The sequence below is a fragment of the Paralichthys olivaceus genome, chromosome 17, assembly GCF_024713975.1.
Source record: "Paralichthys olivaceus isolate ysfri-2021 chromosome 17, ASM2471397v2, whole genome shotgun sequence".
NCBI lineage: Eukaryota > Metazoa > Chordata > Actinopteri > Pleuronectiformes > Paralichthyidae > Paralichthys > Paralichthys olivaceus.
This window is the reverse complement of record NC_091109.1, coordinates 17,610,304-17,622,803: the sequence shown is the minus strand read 5'-3', so window position 1 is coordinate 17,622,803 and position 12,500 is coordinate 17,610,304. Positions and strand designations below refer to the sequence as shown.

The following is a 12,500-nucleotide window of genomic DNA, read 5'->3' as shown; positions in this document are numbered from 1 at the left end:
ACACACTGAGTACTACTACACACTGAGTACCACACCACACTGAATACTACACCACACTGAGTACTACTACACACTGAGTACTACACCACACTGAGTACTACTACACACTGACTACTACACCACACTGAGTACTACACCACACTGAGTACTACACCACACTGAGTACTACACCACACTACTACTACACACTGAGTACCACACCACACTGAATACTACACCACACTGAGTACTACACCACACTGAGTACTACTACACACTGAGTACTACTACACACTGAGTACCACACCACACTGAATACTACACCACACTGAGTACTACTACACACTGAGTACTACACCACACTGAGTACTACACCACACTGAGTACTAGTACTACTCCGTGCAGATGGAGTTGGTCTCGTGTCGGAGGTTTGATCCCCGCCAGAGGGCCGAGGGTGTGTTGATGGCGTTGACGGCCTCCAGCTGGTGAGAAGATCTGGATGGAGTCCATGTCTCTGAACCCTCGTACAGAAACCTTCACACTTACCTTCGAGAATATCTTCTGTACTTGGAATATTGCTCCAACGGTTGTGTTTTACCATCGAAGGTGGAGGAGCAGACATTTCTGGAGCCTTGTCCAGGTGAGCGGTGCGGAGCTGCAGTCACTCACTCCATCCTGAAATGTCAAAAACCTTCCAGTCCACTCTATTTTGGATATTTTGACAAGGCTCTCCCTGACACATCGTTGGCTTGTGCCGACCACGGTTCCATGAGGCTGAAGCTGAGTGCTCCTCACTCTCAGCATCTTCACCACATCAGTGGTGTGTTGGACCCAGACCTTGGTCTGGTTGGAGCTGCAGGGGACGACACTGACTGTGCCTGAACCCAACTCCAGATTGGTGCTCAGGGTTTAGTCCCTTGCCACCATTCGCTCTGGTTTACCCACGTGGCATTGGGGCAGTGGCTGGACGGTAATTGTAGATTTTGATTCGAGACATTCTGCAGGAAACTCTGGAAAAATCTGGAGATAAACACATTCACACTTTGATTTCTGGACTCCAGCTGGGGGGAGGGCGCAGACTAGAGGGGGGAGAGAGCTGGTATCTTCACATGCAACTGTACACCCAGCATCAACACACCCTGCTGACCGAGCAGCCAGCACACACACACACACACACACACACACACACACACACACACACACTGAGCAGTATTGATTACAGGCTCCATTTAATGTTCTTATAAATGAAACAAGTTCAATCTAATCTGAACCATGTCTCTCTCTCTCTGTCTCTCTCTCTCTCTGTCTCTCTCTCTCTGTCTCTCTCTCTCTGTCTCTCTCTCTCTTTCTCTCTCTGTGCTGTCAGTGTGAACAACAGTAATCTCCTCTAGAACACACACACACACACACACACACACATTCTGTCAGGCTTTGCTCTCCGTCTTGTTATCAGTTTCTCTCTGCAGAACAAGTCTTCTTCTTTTTATGTCTCTGTGCTGGAGACACCTAGTGGTCAGAGGCATCATGCTTTTTGTCCATCAGCTTCTTGTGAACATGATATTTTAAGATCACCTTCCAGGAACTTCTTCAAATTTGTAAGAAAAGTTCTCTGAGACTCACAGACGAACTGATTTGATTGGTATTTGGCAGAGGGGAGTGGTCACAGTGCAGTATTTGTAGTTGTTCTTCCTCCTGTCCTGACAGATAGAGGTTCCTCAGATTTGAAGGGTTCTTGTGTTGAGGAACCATGAAGCAGAACCTGATCCCTTGTCCTCAGGTTCTCCTGCAGGTATTTGTGTTCCTGCAGAACTGGTCCTGTGTTGGTTCATGTCAGGTTCTGGCATTAAAGGTTCTCTGGTTCTGTGGTCAAACCACGTTTGTTCTTTTATTTTTCAGTCTCAGTTTGTTCCTCAGGCCAACAGCATGCTGTCAGTCACAGCTGTCGGCCAATGAAATGCCTCCGTCTCAGGCTCCTAATTGATTTGCTCCAATCAGGGATGACCAGAGGGAACACACAGATGCCTTTGGTGTGTGTGTGTGTGTGTCTCTGTGGGGTTCAGGGTATATTAATATTTCTAATAGGGCTGTTATCAGCTCAGTGCCAGCTGCACACAGTAAACACACACTGAAGCTGGAAGGCAAATATATACACAACACACACACACACACACACACACTCTGTCTGTTGTGTGATAAGTCCCACAATGCCTTTCTGTGTCAAAGAGACCTGGAGGTCAAAAACACTTTTAAAAAAAAATACAAACTGCTGTAAAACACACACACACACACACACACACACACACACACAGCTGCAGTTGTGCCAAACACTGTGTAAAGGTGAGAGAGGGTGATGGGGGCGAGAGACATAGCAGGAAACAGAGTTTGAAGTTTCAGACTTTGTTTGGCAGATAAATAAAACCTGAGTGTGTGTATTATTGTAGTGTGTGTGTGTGTGTATTTGTGTGTGTTATTGTAGTGTGTGTGTGTGTATTTGTGTGTATTATTGTAGTGTGTGTGTTATTGTAGTGTGTGTGTCTGGGTTAATTACTGTGTTAAAGGGTTTATCAGCGTGTCGGCATGCAGGAGATTCACACAGACTTTGAATTTATCATGGTTCTGTGTGTGTGTGTGTGTGTGTGTGTGTGTGTGTGTGTGTGTGTGTGTGTGTGTGTGTGTGATGATCAGCCTCATTCAGGGAGTTTAAAGACACAGAGGGACAGAGACTCAGATTCCAGCCAATCAGAGGAGAGGTCACACTGACATGCTGCCTCTCTATTGGTCGATCTGGAAACTGTTTTCAGATCGATGTCAGGTTCACGTCCGTGTGCACGGACGGAAGCTGTTAGCCTAGCTTAGCTCACAGACTGGAGTCAGAGGGAAACTCTTAGCCTAGCTTAGCACACAGAGTGGAGTCAAAGGGAAACGGTTAGCCTAGCTTAGCACACATAGTGGAGTCAAAGGGAAACTGTTAGCCTAGCTTAGCACACAGAGTGGAGTCAGAGGGAAACTGTTAGCCTAGCTTAGCACACAGACTGGAGCCAGAGGGAAACTGTTAGCCTAGCTTAGCTCACAGACTGGAGTCAGAGGGAAACTGTTAGCCTAGCTTAGCACACAGAGTGGAGTCAAAGGGAAACTGTTAGCCTAGCTTAGCACACATAGTGGAGTCAAAGGGAAACTGTTAGCCTAGCTTAGCACACAGACTGGAGTCAGAGGGAAACTGTTAGCCTAGCTTAGCACACAGACTGGAGTCCGAGGGAAAAGTCTTGATTATTGATTTGTTCTAATAAAAGAATAAATGAAAGTTATTGATCAGTTGTTCAGTCAAATTGTTACTCTTCCTTTGTGTGTGTGTGTGTGTGTGTGTGTGTGTGTGTGTGTGTGTGTGTGATCTCGTCAGTGTGTATTTTTGTCTGTGTTGTGACTACAGCTGTCAATCATCCTGCTCTTCTCTTTATGTCTGTTTCTGTAAAATTCGATGAAATTTAAATGACTCGTCCCGTTTTACAGTGTGTGTGTTGAAGGGCGTTTCCATGGTAACAGCAGATGAAGCGTTGTCAGGGCGGCTGTCAGTCACAATCCTGTTCATTACTGTTCAATCTTGAACCTCTCTCTCTCCCGTTGTGTGTATACCTTGATCGCCCTCTCTCTCTCAGTGTGAGTGATTTTATTTTCTATCAGGATGAAAATCGACTCGTCGACATCGTCGTCGTGGTAACGTTTCACTTCACAGTGTTGTTGAAGCTGCTGAAATAAAGCTGAGCTGCTGGTGAAGTACTTAAGTATTTTCCACCTTGTATTACATTTTAAAGTTAAGCACTGAGACGACAGCAGTGAAATATCAGATTCATTCATTAACACGACAACAAGTTCGTACTAACACACTGAGTCAATAAAGTTTGTTCAGTCACCTTGAACCAATAGAAATGCTTACTGATGACGAATCATTTAAAAAACATTGTCATGTCTCGACTCACTGCAGTGTGTGTGTTTGTGTGTCAATGTAAGTTTGTGAGTGTGTGTGTGTGTGTGTGTGTGTGTGTGTGTGTCAGCAGATCAATGGTCCTTGAGGAGAATCGATTAGAAAAACAAGAGTTTTAATCACCGCAGAGAAAAGAAGAAGAAGAAGAGATGAGAGAGAGGAAGAGGAGGTAGGGGGTAGGAGGGATGAGCAAGGACAATAAACACTGATGAAGAGAGAGAGAGAGAGAGTTTCTTCATATGTGAAATTCAACTCACATGATCATGCCATGATCTTAGTTTTCTGCAGTTTTTCCTCTCAGGTCACATTTCTGAGGTCGGCTCTGACATGTTCGGTCCCAGATTGTGTGTGACAGAAATGTTTTAGAAAAGTGTGTGTTCATATCACATAAGATAAAAATGTTTCTGTGTGATTCATGAAACTAATCTCACTCGAACTAATAGTAAAGATAATGTGCACAGCAACAATTAACATAATTAACAGGACATTGATTCCATATAAGGCTTCACTTCCTGTCCCTGTGGTCATTCATGAAAACATCCCTGTGTAAAAACAAAAGTTAAAGTCCATGATTTTATAAGCGTCATCAGCGAATTAAGAGACGACTGAGGCCGAGCTGTTGAGGCTGCGTCACCTGCAGGTGGCGCTGTGACTGAGATAAAGAAGAAACGTTTCACTGTGATTGATTGTTAGTGTTGGCTCCATCGATATGATCACATTGAGTTAACGGGAGCGATGAGTAAATATTTGTAACCTGCGGTCGGAGCCGACAGGTGGAGGTTGGGTCGGTGGAGGAGCTCAGTCAACCAGCAGGACACAGCAGCAGGGGGCGAGCAGAGGGACTGATGGGAAATGTTTGCAGCTTAAATAGAGTGTGTAATATAGAGGGTTGTGGAGAGTGAGGCAGGTCACATGATGAGAGCAGCTCACAAGCATCACTTCAATAATGTTCAGCAGATTGACCGAATAACAAAACATTCATGTCTGTGATTTTTAATTTCTGTAAGTGCCTGAAAGAAAAATCAAGAATCACCCGAACGAATCATATAAAAACAAATATGTCTTCATGTTGTCTTGTCGTACAGTGTGTGTTTATGTTTCTGTCTTAACGAGTCTGTTGATTGATTAACGAACGATCGATCGAAACAGAATGTGACTCACAAACTGTCCAAGAGAAAAACCAACTGCACATGAACACACACACATAAACACGTACACACACACACACACACACACACATAAACACGTACACACACACACACACACACACACACGTTTTGTTCGTGTTTTGGCTTTTCTCCCTCTTGTTAACCTCCCAACTCCCACTCACCTGTCAGCCAATCACACGCAACCCCTGCCATCTGTAAACCAATCAAATCAAACCCAGCTCACACACAGATGGGGGGGGGGGGTAATTCTATTACCAGAGTTTTACTGAGACGTGAGGAGAAGCAGCTGCAGCGTATTGACAACATTTACACACACACACACACACACACACACACACACACACACACACACACACACACACACACACACACACACACACACACACAAGCAGAGGCTGTGGTTTGAATTTTTGAAGCTCAAGTGAGCACCAGGCTTTTATTCTGAAGTCTTCCAGTTATAGATTTTTACTGTCAAAGTCAAAGGTTTGTTCAAACACACACACACACACACACACACACACACACACACACACACACACACACACACACACTCAGAGATCTGTCGTCAGTTAAGTTGTTTCTCAGTGATTTATTTTAATGTTTATGTTGAAGTCTAGAACATGTCATGCTTTTATTCTGAAGTATGGAACATTTCACGTCTCCTCTTTGTTGTGTTTGTCACATGGTTCATATTATTTGTTGAAGATTTTGTGTGTTTGTGGCTCAACAGACCACGTTTGTTAATCAACGATTTCAACACCATCACTTTTTCATGGTTTTATTTTTCTGTTTAATGCTGTTTGTATTTTGTCATGTGTTTGTTCATGAGGTGTCACTTCCTGTCCACAGGTTCCCCCTTCCTGTTTGTGAACACATCAGGTCGTCATGGCGGTCAACGTGCTCAGCTGCTGCTGCCCCCCCTCAAAGAGAACGACACGCACTGCGTCAGCTTCCTGTTCTACCAGGGGGGGGGGCGTGAGGGCGCTACACCCGCCACGCTCAACGTCTACATCAAAGGTACGAGGACACAGAACCGTGTGTGAGGGTGGAGCTAACAGTTGTGTGGGTGGAGCTCTCAGGTGGGAGGAGTCTGTTGATGTTGTTGCGTCTCTTACAGAGAACAACAGTCCTCTGGGAATTCCCGTCTACAACTCGTCAGGCCCCGCCTACCATATCTGGAAGGGGGTGGAGCTCGCTGTCTCCACCTTCTGGCCAAACTACTACCAGGTAACACACACACACACACACACACACACACACACACACAGTCAGAGATCTGCTGTCAGTTATATCTAATTTAAACTAATATATGTCAAATAAATGAAGCCTCTGTGTGTGTGTGGGTCATAAACATCATCACAGCGGGCATCACTAATTAGCTGCATCACCGTGGTAACAGCAGCTCCTCGTTAGAGTGATGATTTAATGTGGGGGGGTGAGTAAAACAGGAAGAGATGGAGCGACAACGTCAGGAAGGAGAGAAGAAGAAGAAGAATGGAGGGAAGAGGAGGAGGGGGGTCTCCAGATGGAGGGAGGAGAACTTCCTGTCTCTGGACACCAACAGGAAGTGTTTGCCACTGGTCTCCGTGGCGATAAGACTGGAATGTGAACACACACAGATCAGATTCAACAATGAACCTGGACCACATCTGAAACTGTGTGTGTGTGTGTGTGTGTGTGTGTGTGTGTGTGGCAGGTTGTGTTCGAGGCCGTCAGCACCGGTCACAGAGGAGTTCTGGCCATCAAGGACATCACACTACAGGGGCACCAGTGCAGTAAGCACACACACACACACACACACACACACACACACACACACACATATACATATATGGAAAGGCCCCGCCCCCTTGTAGAACAGGCTCCTAATTGGTTTGGCTGCTTAATTGAATAACGATGTTTAAAGTTGAGCTAACATCATAGAATCAAGGTCAGTGTTTGTGTGTGTGTGTGTGTGTGTGTGTGGAGACAAGGGAGCTCATTAAAATATAAATTGATTAGCATGGACTTTGATCCATCTGTTTATCTACCTGCCCGCATTTTTGATGTTGCTTTGTTATATGAACATAACACACACACGCACACACACACACACATACACACCTACACACACACTGTGTCAAACATCCTTGACCTGAACTTTTTGCGTCTATACTATCTAATAAAGAGACTGGAATACACACACACACACACACACACACACACACACACACACACACACACACACACACACACACACACACATCATCATGATTGGATCACTCAGAATTTTTCTGTCTGTCTCAAGAAATCAGGGGAAAAGGTTAGCCGTTACCATGGGAACACCTGCCATGGATGATGTCATCAGTGTGGGACCTCTGACCTTTGTGTGTGTGTGTGTGTGTGTCCTCAGTGAGTACGCCTCACTTCCTGCACATTAAAGGTGTGGAGGTGAATGCCGGACAGACGGCGACTTTTCATTGCACCGTCAACGGACGACCACAGAACAACCTGCTGCTTTACCTGCAGGTACGATCACCAATACTCATTAATACTCACCAATACTCATCAGTACTCATCAATACTCACCAATACTCGTCGTTACTCAAGAATACTCACAGTTACTCATCAAATACTCATCATCGTTACTCATCGTCGTCACCCATCAATGATCATCATTACTCGTCGTTACTCATCAATACTCATCATAGTTAATCATCAATACTCATCAATACGCATCGTTAATCATCGATACTCATCGTTACTCATCAAATACTCATCGTTAATCATCAATACTCATCACCGTTACTCATCAATACTCACAGTTACTCATCATCGTTACTCGTCGTTACTCATCAATACTCTTCATCGTTACTCATCAATGCTCATCATCGTTAATCATCAATACTCATCATCGTCACTCATCAATACTCATCGTTACTCATCAATACGCATCGTTACTCATCAATACTCATCATCGTTACTCATCAATACTCATCGTTACTCATCAATACTCATCATCGTTACTCATCAATACGCATCATCGTTACTCATCAATACTCATCGTTACTCATCAATACTCATCATCGTTACTCATCAATACTCATCGTTACTCATCGTTACTCATCAATACTCATCATCGTTACTCATCGTTATCATTTAATAATTATCATTGTGTTTCCTGTTGTTAGGGGATGGCCGGTCGTCAGGCAGTTGTCAGGGAAACCAAACCAGTGAACTCCCGGCGTTACGTGGCGAGCTTCGACGTGGAGAACACAACCAAAGGCGATTCTGGACGCTATCGCTGCATTGCCCAATCGGAGCGAGGCGTCGGTGTTTCCTCGTACGCTGACCTCACAGTCAAACGTGAGTCCTGTTGTGTGATTGGCTGCTGGTTGTTGATGAGTGAACACACCTGGACACGTGTCGTCAGTGTCCGAGGTAACGACCTCTTCCTGTCGATGTGACGAGGAAACAGATCAGAGACTCACATATCAATCATGACAGAGCCGATCAATACCCACACACACACACACACACACACACTCTCACACACACACACACACACACACACACACACACACACACCTGAACGATAAACACACATCATTACACATCCTACTTGATGTCTGTGTGTGTGTGTGTGTGTGTGTGAGTGTGTGTGTGTGTGTGACGAACTGGGTCAGGAGGAAGTAGAGCAGCACCACCGGGGATTCTGGGTAATGGAATCCAGGTCTGTTGTGATCCGCCGAAGGTCACGAATATTAATTAACTTGTTAACTCCTTCCTCTCTTGTTGAGAGGGATCAGTGAAACCCAGAAGAGTGTGTGTGTTTGTGTGCGAGTGTTAATGTGTGTGTGTGTGTAAAACTGATCCTGGTCTGTTTATCCCTCAGAGCCTCCTGTACCAATCGCCCCCCCCCAGCTGACAGCAGTGGGCGCCACCTACCTGTGGATCCAGCTCAATGCAAACTCCATTAATGGAGACGGACCAATCATAGAGAGAGAGGTGAGTAAGGGGCGGTTGTGGTTCTAGAGTCAATGACGGATCCTGATCAGGTTCCACATTTGTGAACTCTCATCCACCTCATTTTGCTCATGTCGATTAATTCAGTGAAAACTTTCCCCATTCACCAACTGTCTGTGTCTCCATGTTCTCCCTCCACCTGCCTCTGATGGTGACTTTGTGTTTGTTAGATTCTCACAAACACATAGTCCAACATTTCACGTGCACATAGTTGACAGAGTACGAGACAATCAGGACATGAATCATCTGACACCATCGATTAATAACTAAATACATGTGATCATCAGTGTGTGTGAAGAGGACACACTCACACACACACACACACTCCGGCAGACAGACGTTCTTCCTGCAGATCATGACGCAGTGTTTTAACTTCATTGTTGCTGAGGAAGCGACCCCCCCCCCCCCATTTCTCCAGGAATGTAAATATGAATTCAGCAGCTTTTCCTAACGATCAGTTCTAAGTGTGATGATTAACAACAGACACTGAGGAATGAGCAGAGTGGTGCGCCCCATTGGGGGGGGGGGTATATAATGTTCGTTCATCAATCATACCCGAGGTGAAAGTTTGAAATAATCCTGATATTGGTTTGAAGTCCTTTTGCGCAGCTCTACCGTCGTTGTTTGGGTTGAATATCAAACCTCATAATGACAAAGCTGATTGTATTGTAGTTCTGATTTAATCACAGAAGACGTGTTCATTTCTAAAAGGTGGAGTACCGCACCATGTTGGGTATGCTGATTGACACCACACCTGTGGATAAGCCCACCCATAAGATCGGACACCTGGACCCCGACACAGAGTACGAGATCAGCGTGCTGCTCACCAGGCCCCTGGAAGGAGGCACTGGAAACCCCGGACCACCGCTCCAAGCTAGGACCAAGTGTGCCGGTGAGTCAGTCTGGTCACATGGTCCATGACCGCAGCCAACCAGAGAGCACGATGACGATGATGATGATGATGATGATGATGATGAATGTTTACTTCTTCATCTACATTTTAAAGTCACTTTTCTTTTAGAATATCCCTGTACTGCAATGACTGCTAGCAGCTAGTGGCTAACTGCTAAGCTACATTCACACTGAGCTCATTAAGAGATTAATGGTGGAGTCATTAGCATAGCATGCTGTGCTAGGCTGTGCTAGGCTGTGTTAGGCTGCGTTAGCGCTGAGCTCATCAGGTGGCTAATGGTTAACAGTGAGGTCATTAAGGCAGCAAGTCGAGCTAGGCTTCGTTAGTGCCACCCTAATTAGCTTTAATGGGTACAGTGAACATCACCATAGAACACTTAACACACACACACAGCCGCAGTGTGTGTGTGTGTGTGTGTGTGTGTGCCCTGCAGAAGAAAACAAACAGCATGTGATTAACTATTAGCACGCTAATTACACAGGTGCAACAGTCTCACTGGTGCTGTGTTTATCATTTAAATTCATAAAGATACAGTTTATATTTCGTTATAAAAATGTTCCGAAGAATGAACATGAACAACCAAGAAAAAGTACAAACAAAGTTGAATGTGTGTGATGTGTGAACACAGAGAAACTCAACGAGACATTAGTTATTTTGTCGTCTTCTCAGTTCCCTCGTCTCTTCTGCTGTTGATTTTTATAAAACTGTTTGATTGTTGATGTCGATCAATCAACTGATTCTGAGCTGAAGTGAAATGAGAATCCTTCAGATCTGAGGCTGAGCATTTATTTTTAGGAATTTGAAAAATTATCGCCAGGCACTGTGAATCTGACGCGTTGAAACGAAGCATCAACATCTCTGAGACATTCGAATAATCAGACCTAATTATAGACGTGATCATGTGAAGAATGAACATAGAATAGAACATGTTTCTGTTCATATGAACACGTCTGACATCAGCTCTGTGACTAACAGAGAAAATCGGAAGTTTGTCACGTTTCAACACGTCTGCTGTCACATGATCCTTGCAGGGTTCTGACTGTCTCTGGTATGTTCTCATAAACACAGACTGCAGTCAACCCCCTCTGCATACCTGTGTCTGTACGGTCTCTGATGATGTTCTAGTTTTCTGTGAGAAAGTGTCAGTGTGTAAGTGTGAGTCTGCGAAACGGTTTCTAGTTACCAAAGGAATCTGGTGTGTTCACAGAAAGCTGATGAGGTTCTTCTGTGATGTGAGGTTCTACTTTTCTCTCAGCAGGTTCTTGGGTCTTTGAGGAGGTTCTAGTGCTTTGATGAGGGGAAATGGGTTATTTTATAAAGTTCTTAGGATACGTCCCAACGTTTTTACATTTGTACTAAATGGGTCTGTGATAACCCCCCCCCCTCGAGACAAATGTTCTCTGTGACCAGCAGGAAACAAAAGAGTGTGTGTGTGTGTGTGTGTGTGTGATGATATATGCTCTGATAACACTCTTCTGTCTTCCATCACTTTTATTTATTCATTTTACTGCCAATAAATTATGAACCAGTGCATATTTGTCTGTGTGTGTGTGTGTGTGTGTGTGTGTGTGTGAGTGAGTGTTTAATAATAAATCAGTGTGTCCATCATACAAGCTTTAGGACTTAGCGCTCAGTGAGGCGACGCAGCTTGGTGCCACATAAACATGAAGTCACTTCCTTGTTGTCCTAGTCTCAGCTGTCAATCATCACGTCTCCGCCTGTTTTTCTATCATCAAATAACTGATTCAAACCAAAGTGATCAGAAACGTGAACAAACATCAGAGAGAGAACGAGCGGAAATGACAGAAACATCTTTGACAAACATTTATTTAAAGTCTACTTTGAGTTTTTACTTTGGTCCATGTCCCATCTGCTAACATGGAGGAGGTTTATTTGACATATACTGCAGCCAGACACCAGGGGGAGATCGAGATGATTTGGCTTCATGTTAGGGAGCCCTCATGTCGTCCATCTTCTTTTACAGTCTGGTCTCAGTTCGGAGGTTGCATTTAAAGACTAGACCAACGAGACTGTTCCATCTTCACGTGTCCGTCCCTAAGAGACGAAGACTCCATTGGGTGGATCCTTTGGCTTTGGTGACAAAGCGTTTTTCAAACAGGTTATGATGCCGGCAAGAGACGAGACGTCCGGTGCTTGAGTGTCAGACTTCAACTCAATCCAACGGAACACATGTCAAAAAGCCGAGGGGCATTAAAACTTTCTCGTCGTGTCCAACTGCTGCTCTGTTGCTAGGCAACAGCAATAAGTGCAGTACCACCTGGTTACGTCGACCACAGAAATTCCTCCGTGTCATTATGCTTCGTCTTCGTGGGCCGTGTAGATTACGTCGTCTGAGCTGAGACACAGAGATGATCGTCCTGATCCGTCCCGAAGAACCCTAACCCTAACCCAAAGAATTATTATTATTATGATTATTGTTATCGTTATTACTCTT

The 12,500-nt window shown here is 44.7% G+C and overlaps 1 protein-coding gene across 7 annotated transcripts in view; it reads left to right on the top strand.

Annotated features, from left to right (window-relative positions):
- The window catches only part of LOC109644486 (receptor-type tyrosine-protein phosphatase mu-like), a 76,341-nt gene that overhangs the window by 18,874 nt on the left and 44,967 nt on the right, over window positions 1–12,500 (top strand). For all 7 annotated transcript variants that reach the window (XM_069512167.1, XM_069512166.1, XM_069512165.1 and 4 more), the window contains exons 3-9: window positions 5,977–6,144; window positions 6,245–6,354; window positions 6,824–6,902; window positions 7,520–7,635; window positions 8,298–8,472; window positions 9,002–9,114; window positions 9,844–10,024. In XM_069512167.1, coding sequence (XP_069368268.1) covers window positions 5,977–6,144; window positions 6,245–6,354; window positions 6,824–6,902; window positions 7,520–7,635; window positions 8,298–8,472; window positions 9,002–9,114; window positions 9,844–10,024 — 942 coding nt within the window. The remainder of the gene's footprint in view (window positions 1–5,976; window positions 6,145–6,244; window positions 6,355–6,823; window positions 6,903–7,519; window positions 7,636–8,297; window positions 8,473–9,001; window positions 9,115–9,843; window positions 10,025–12,500) is intronic.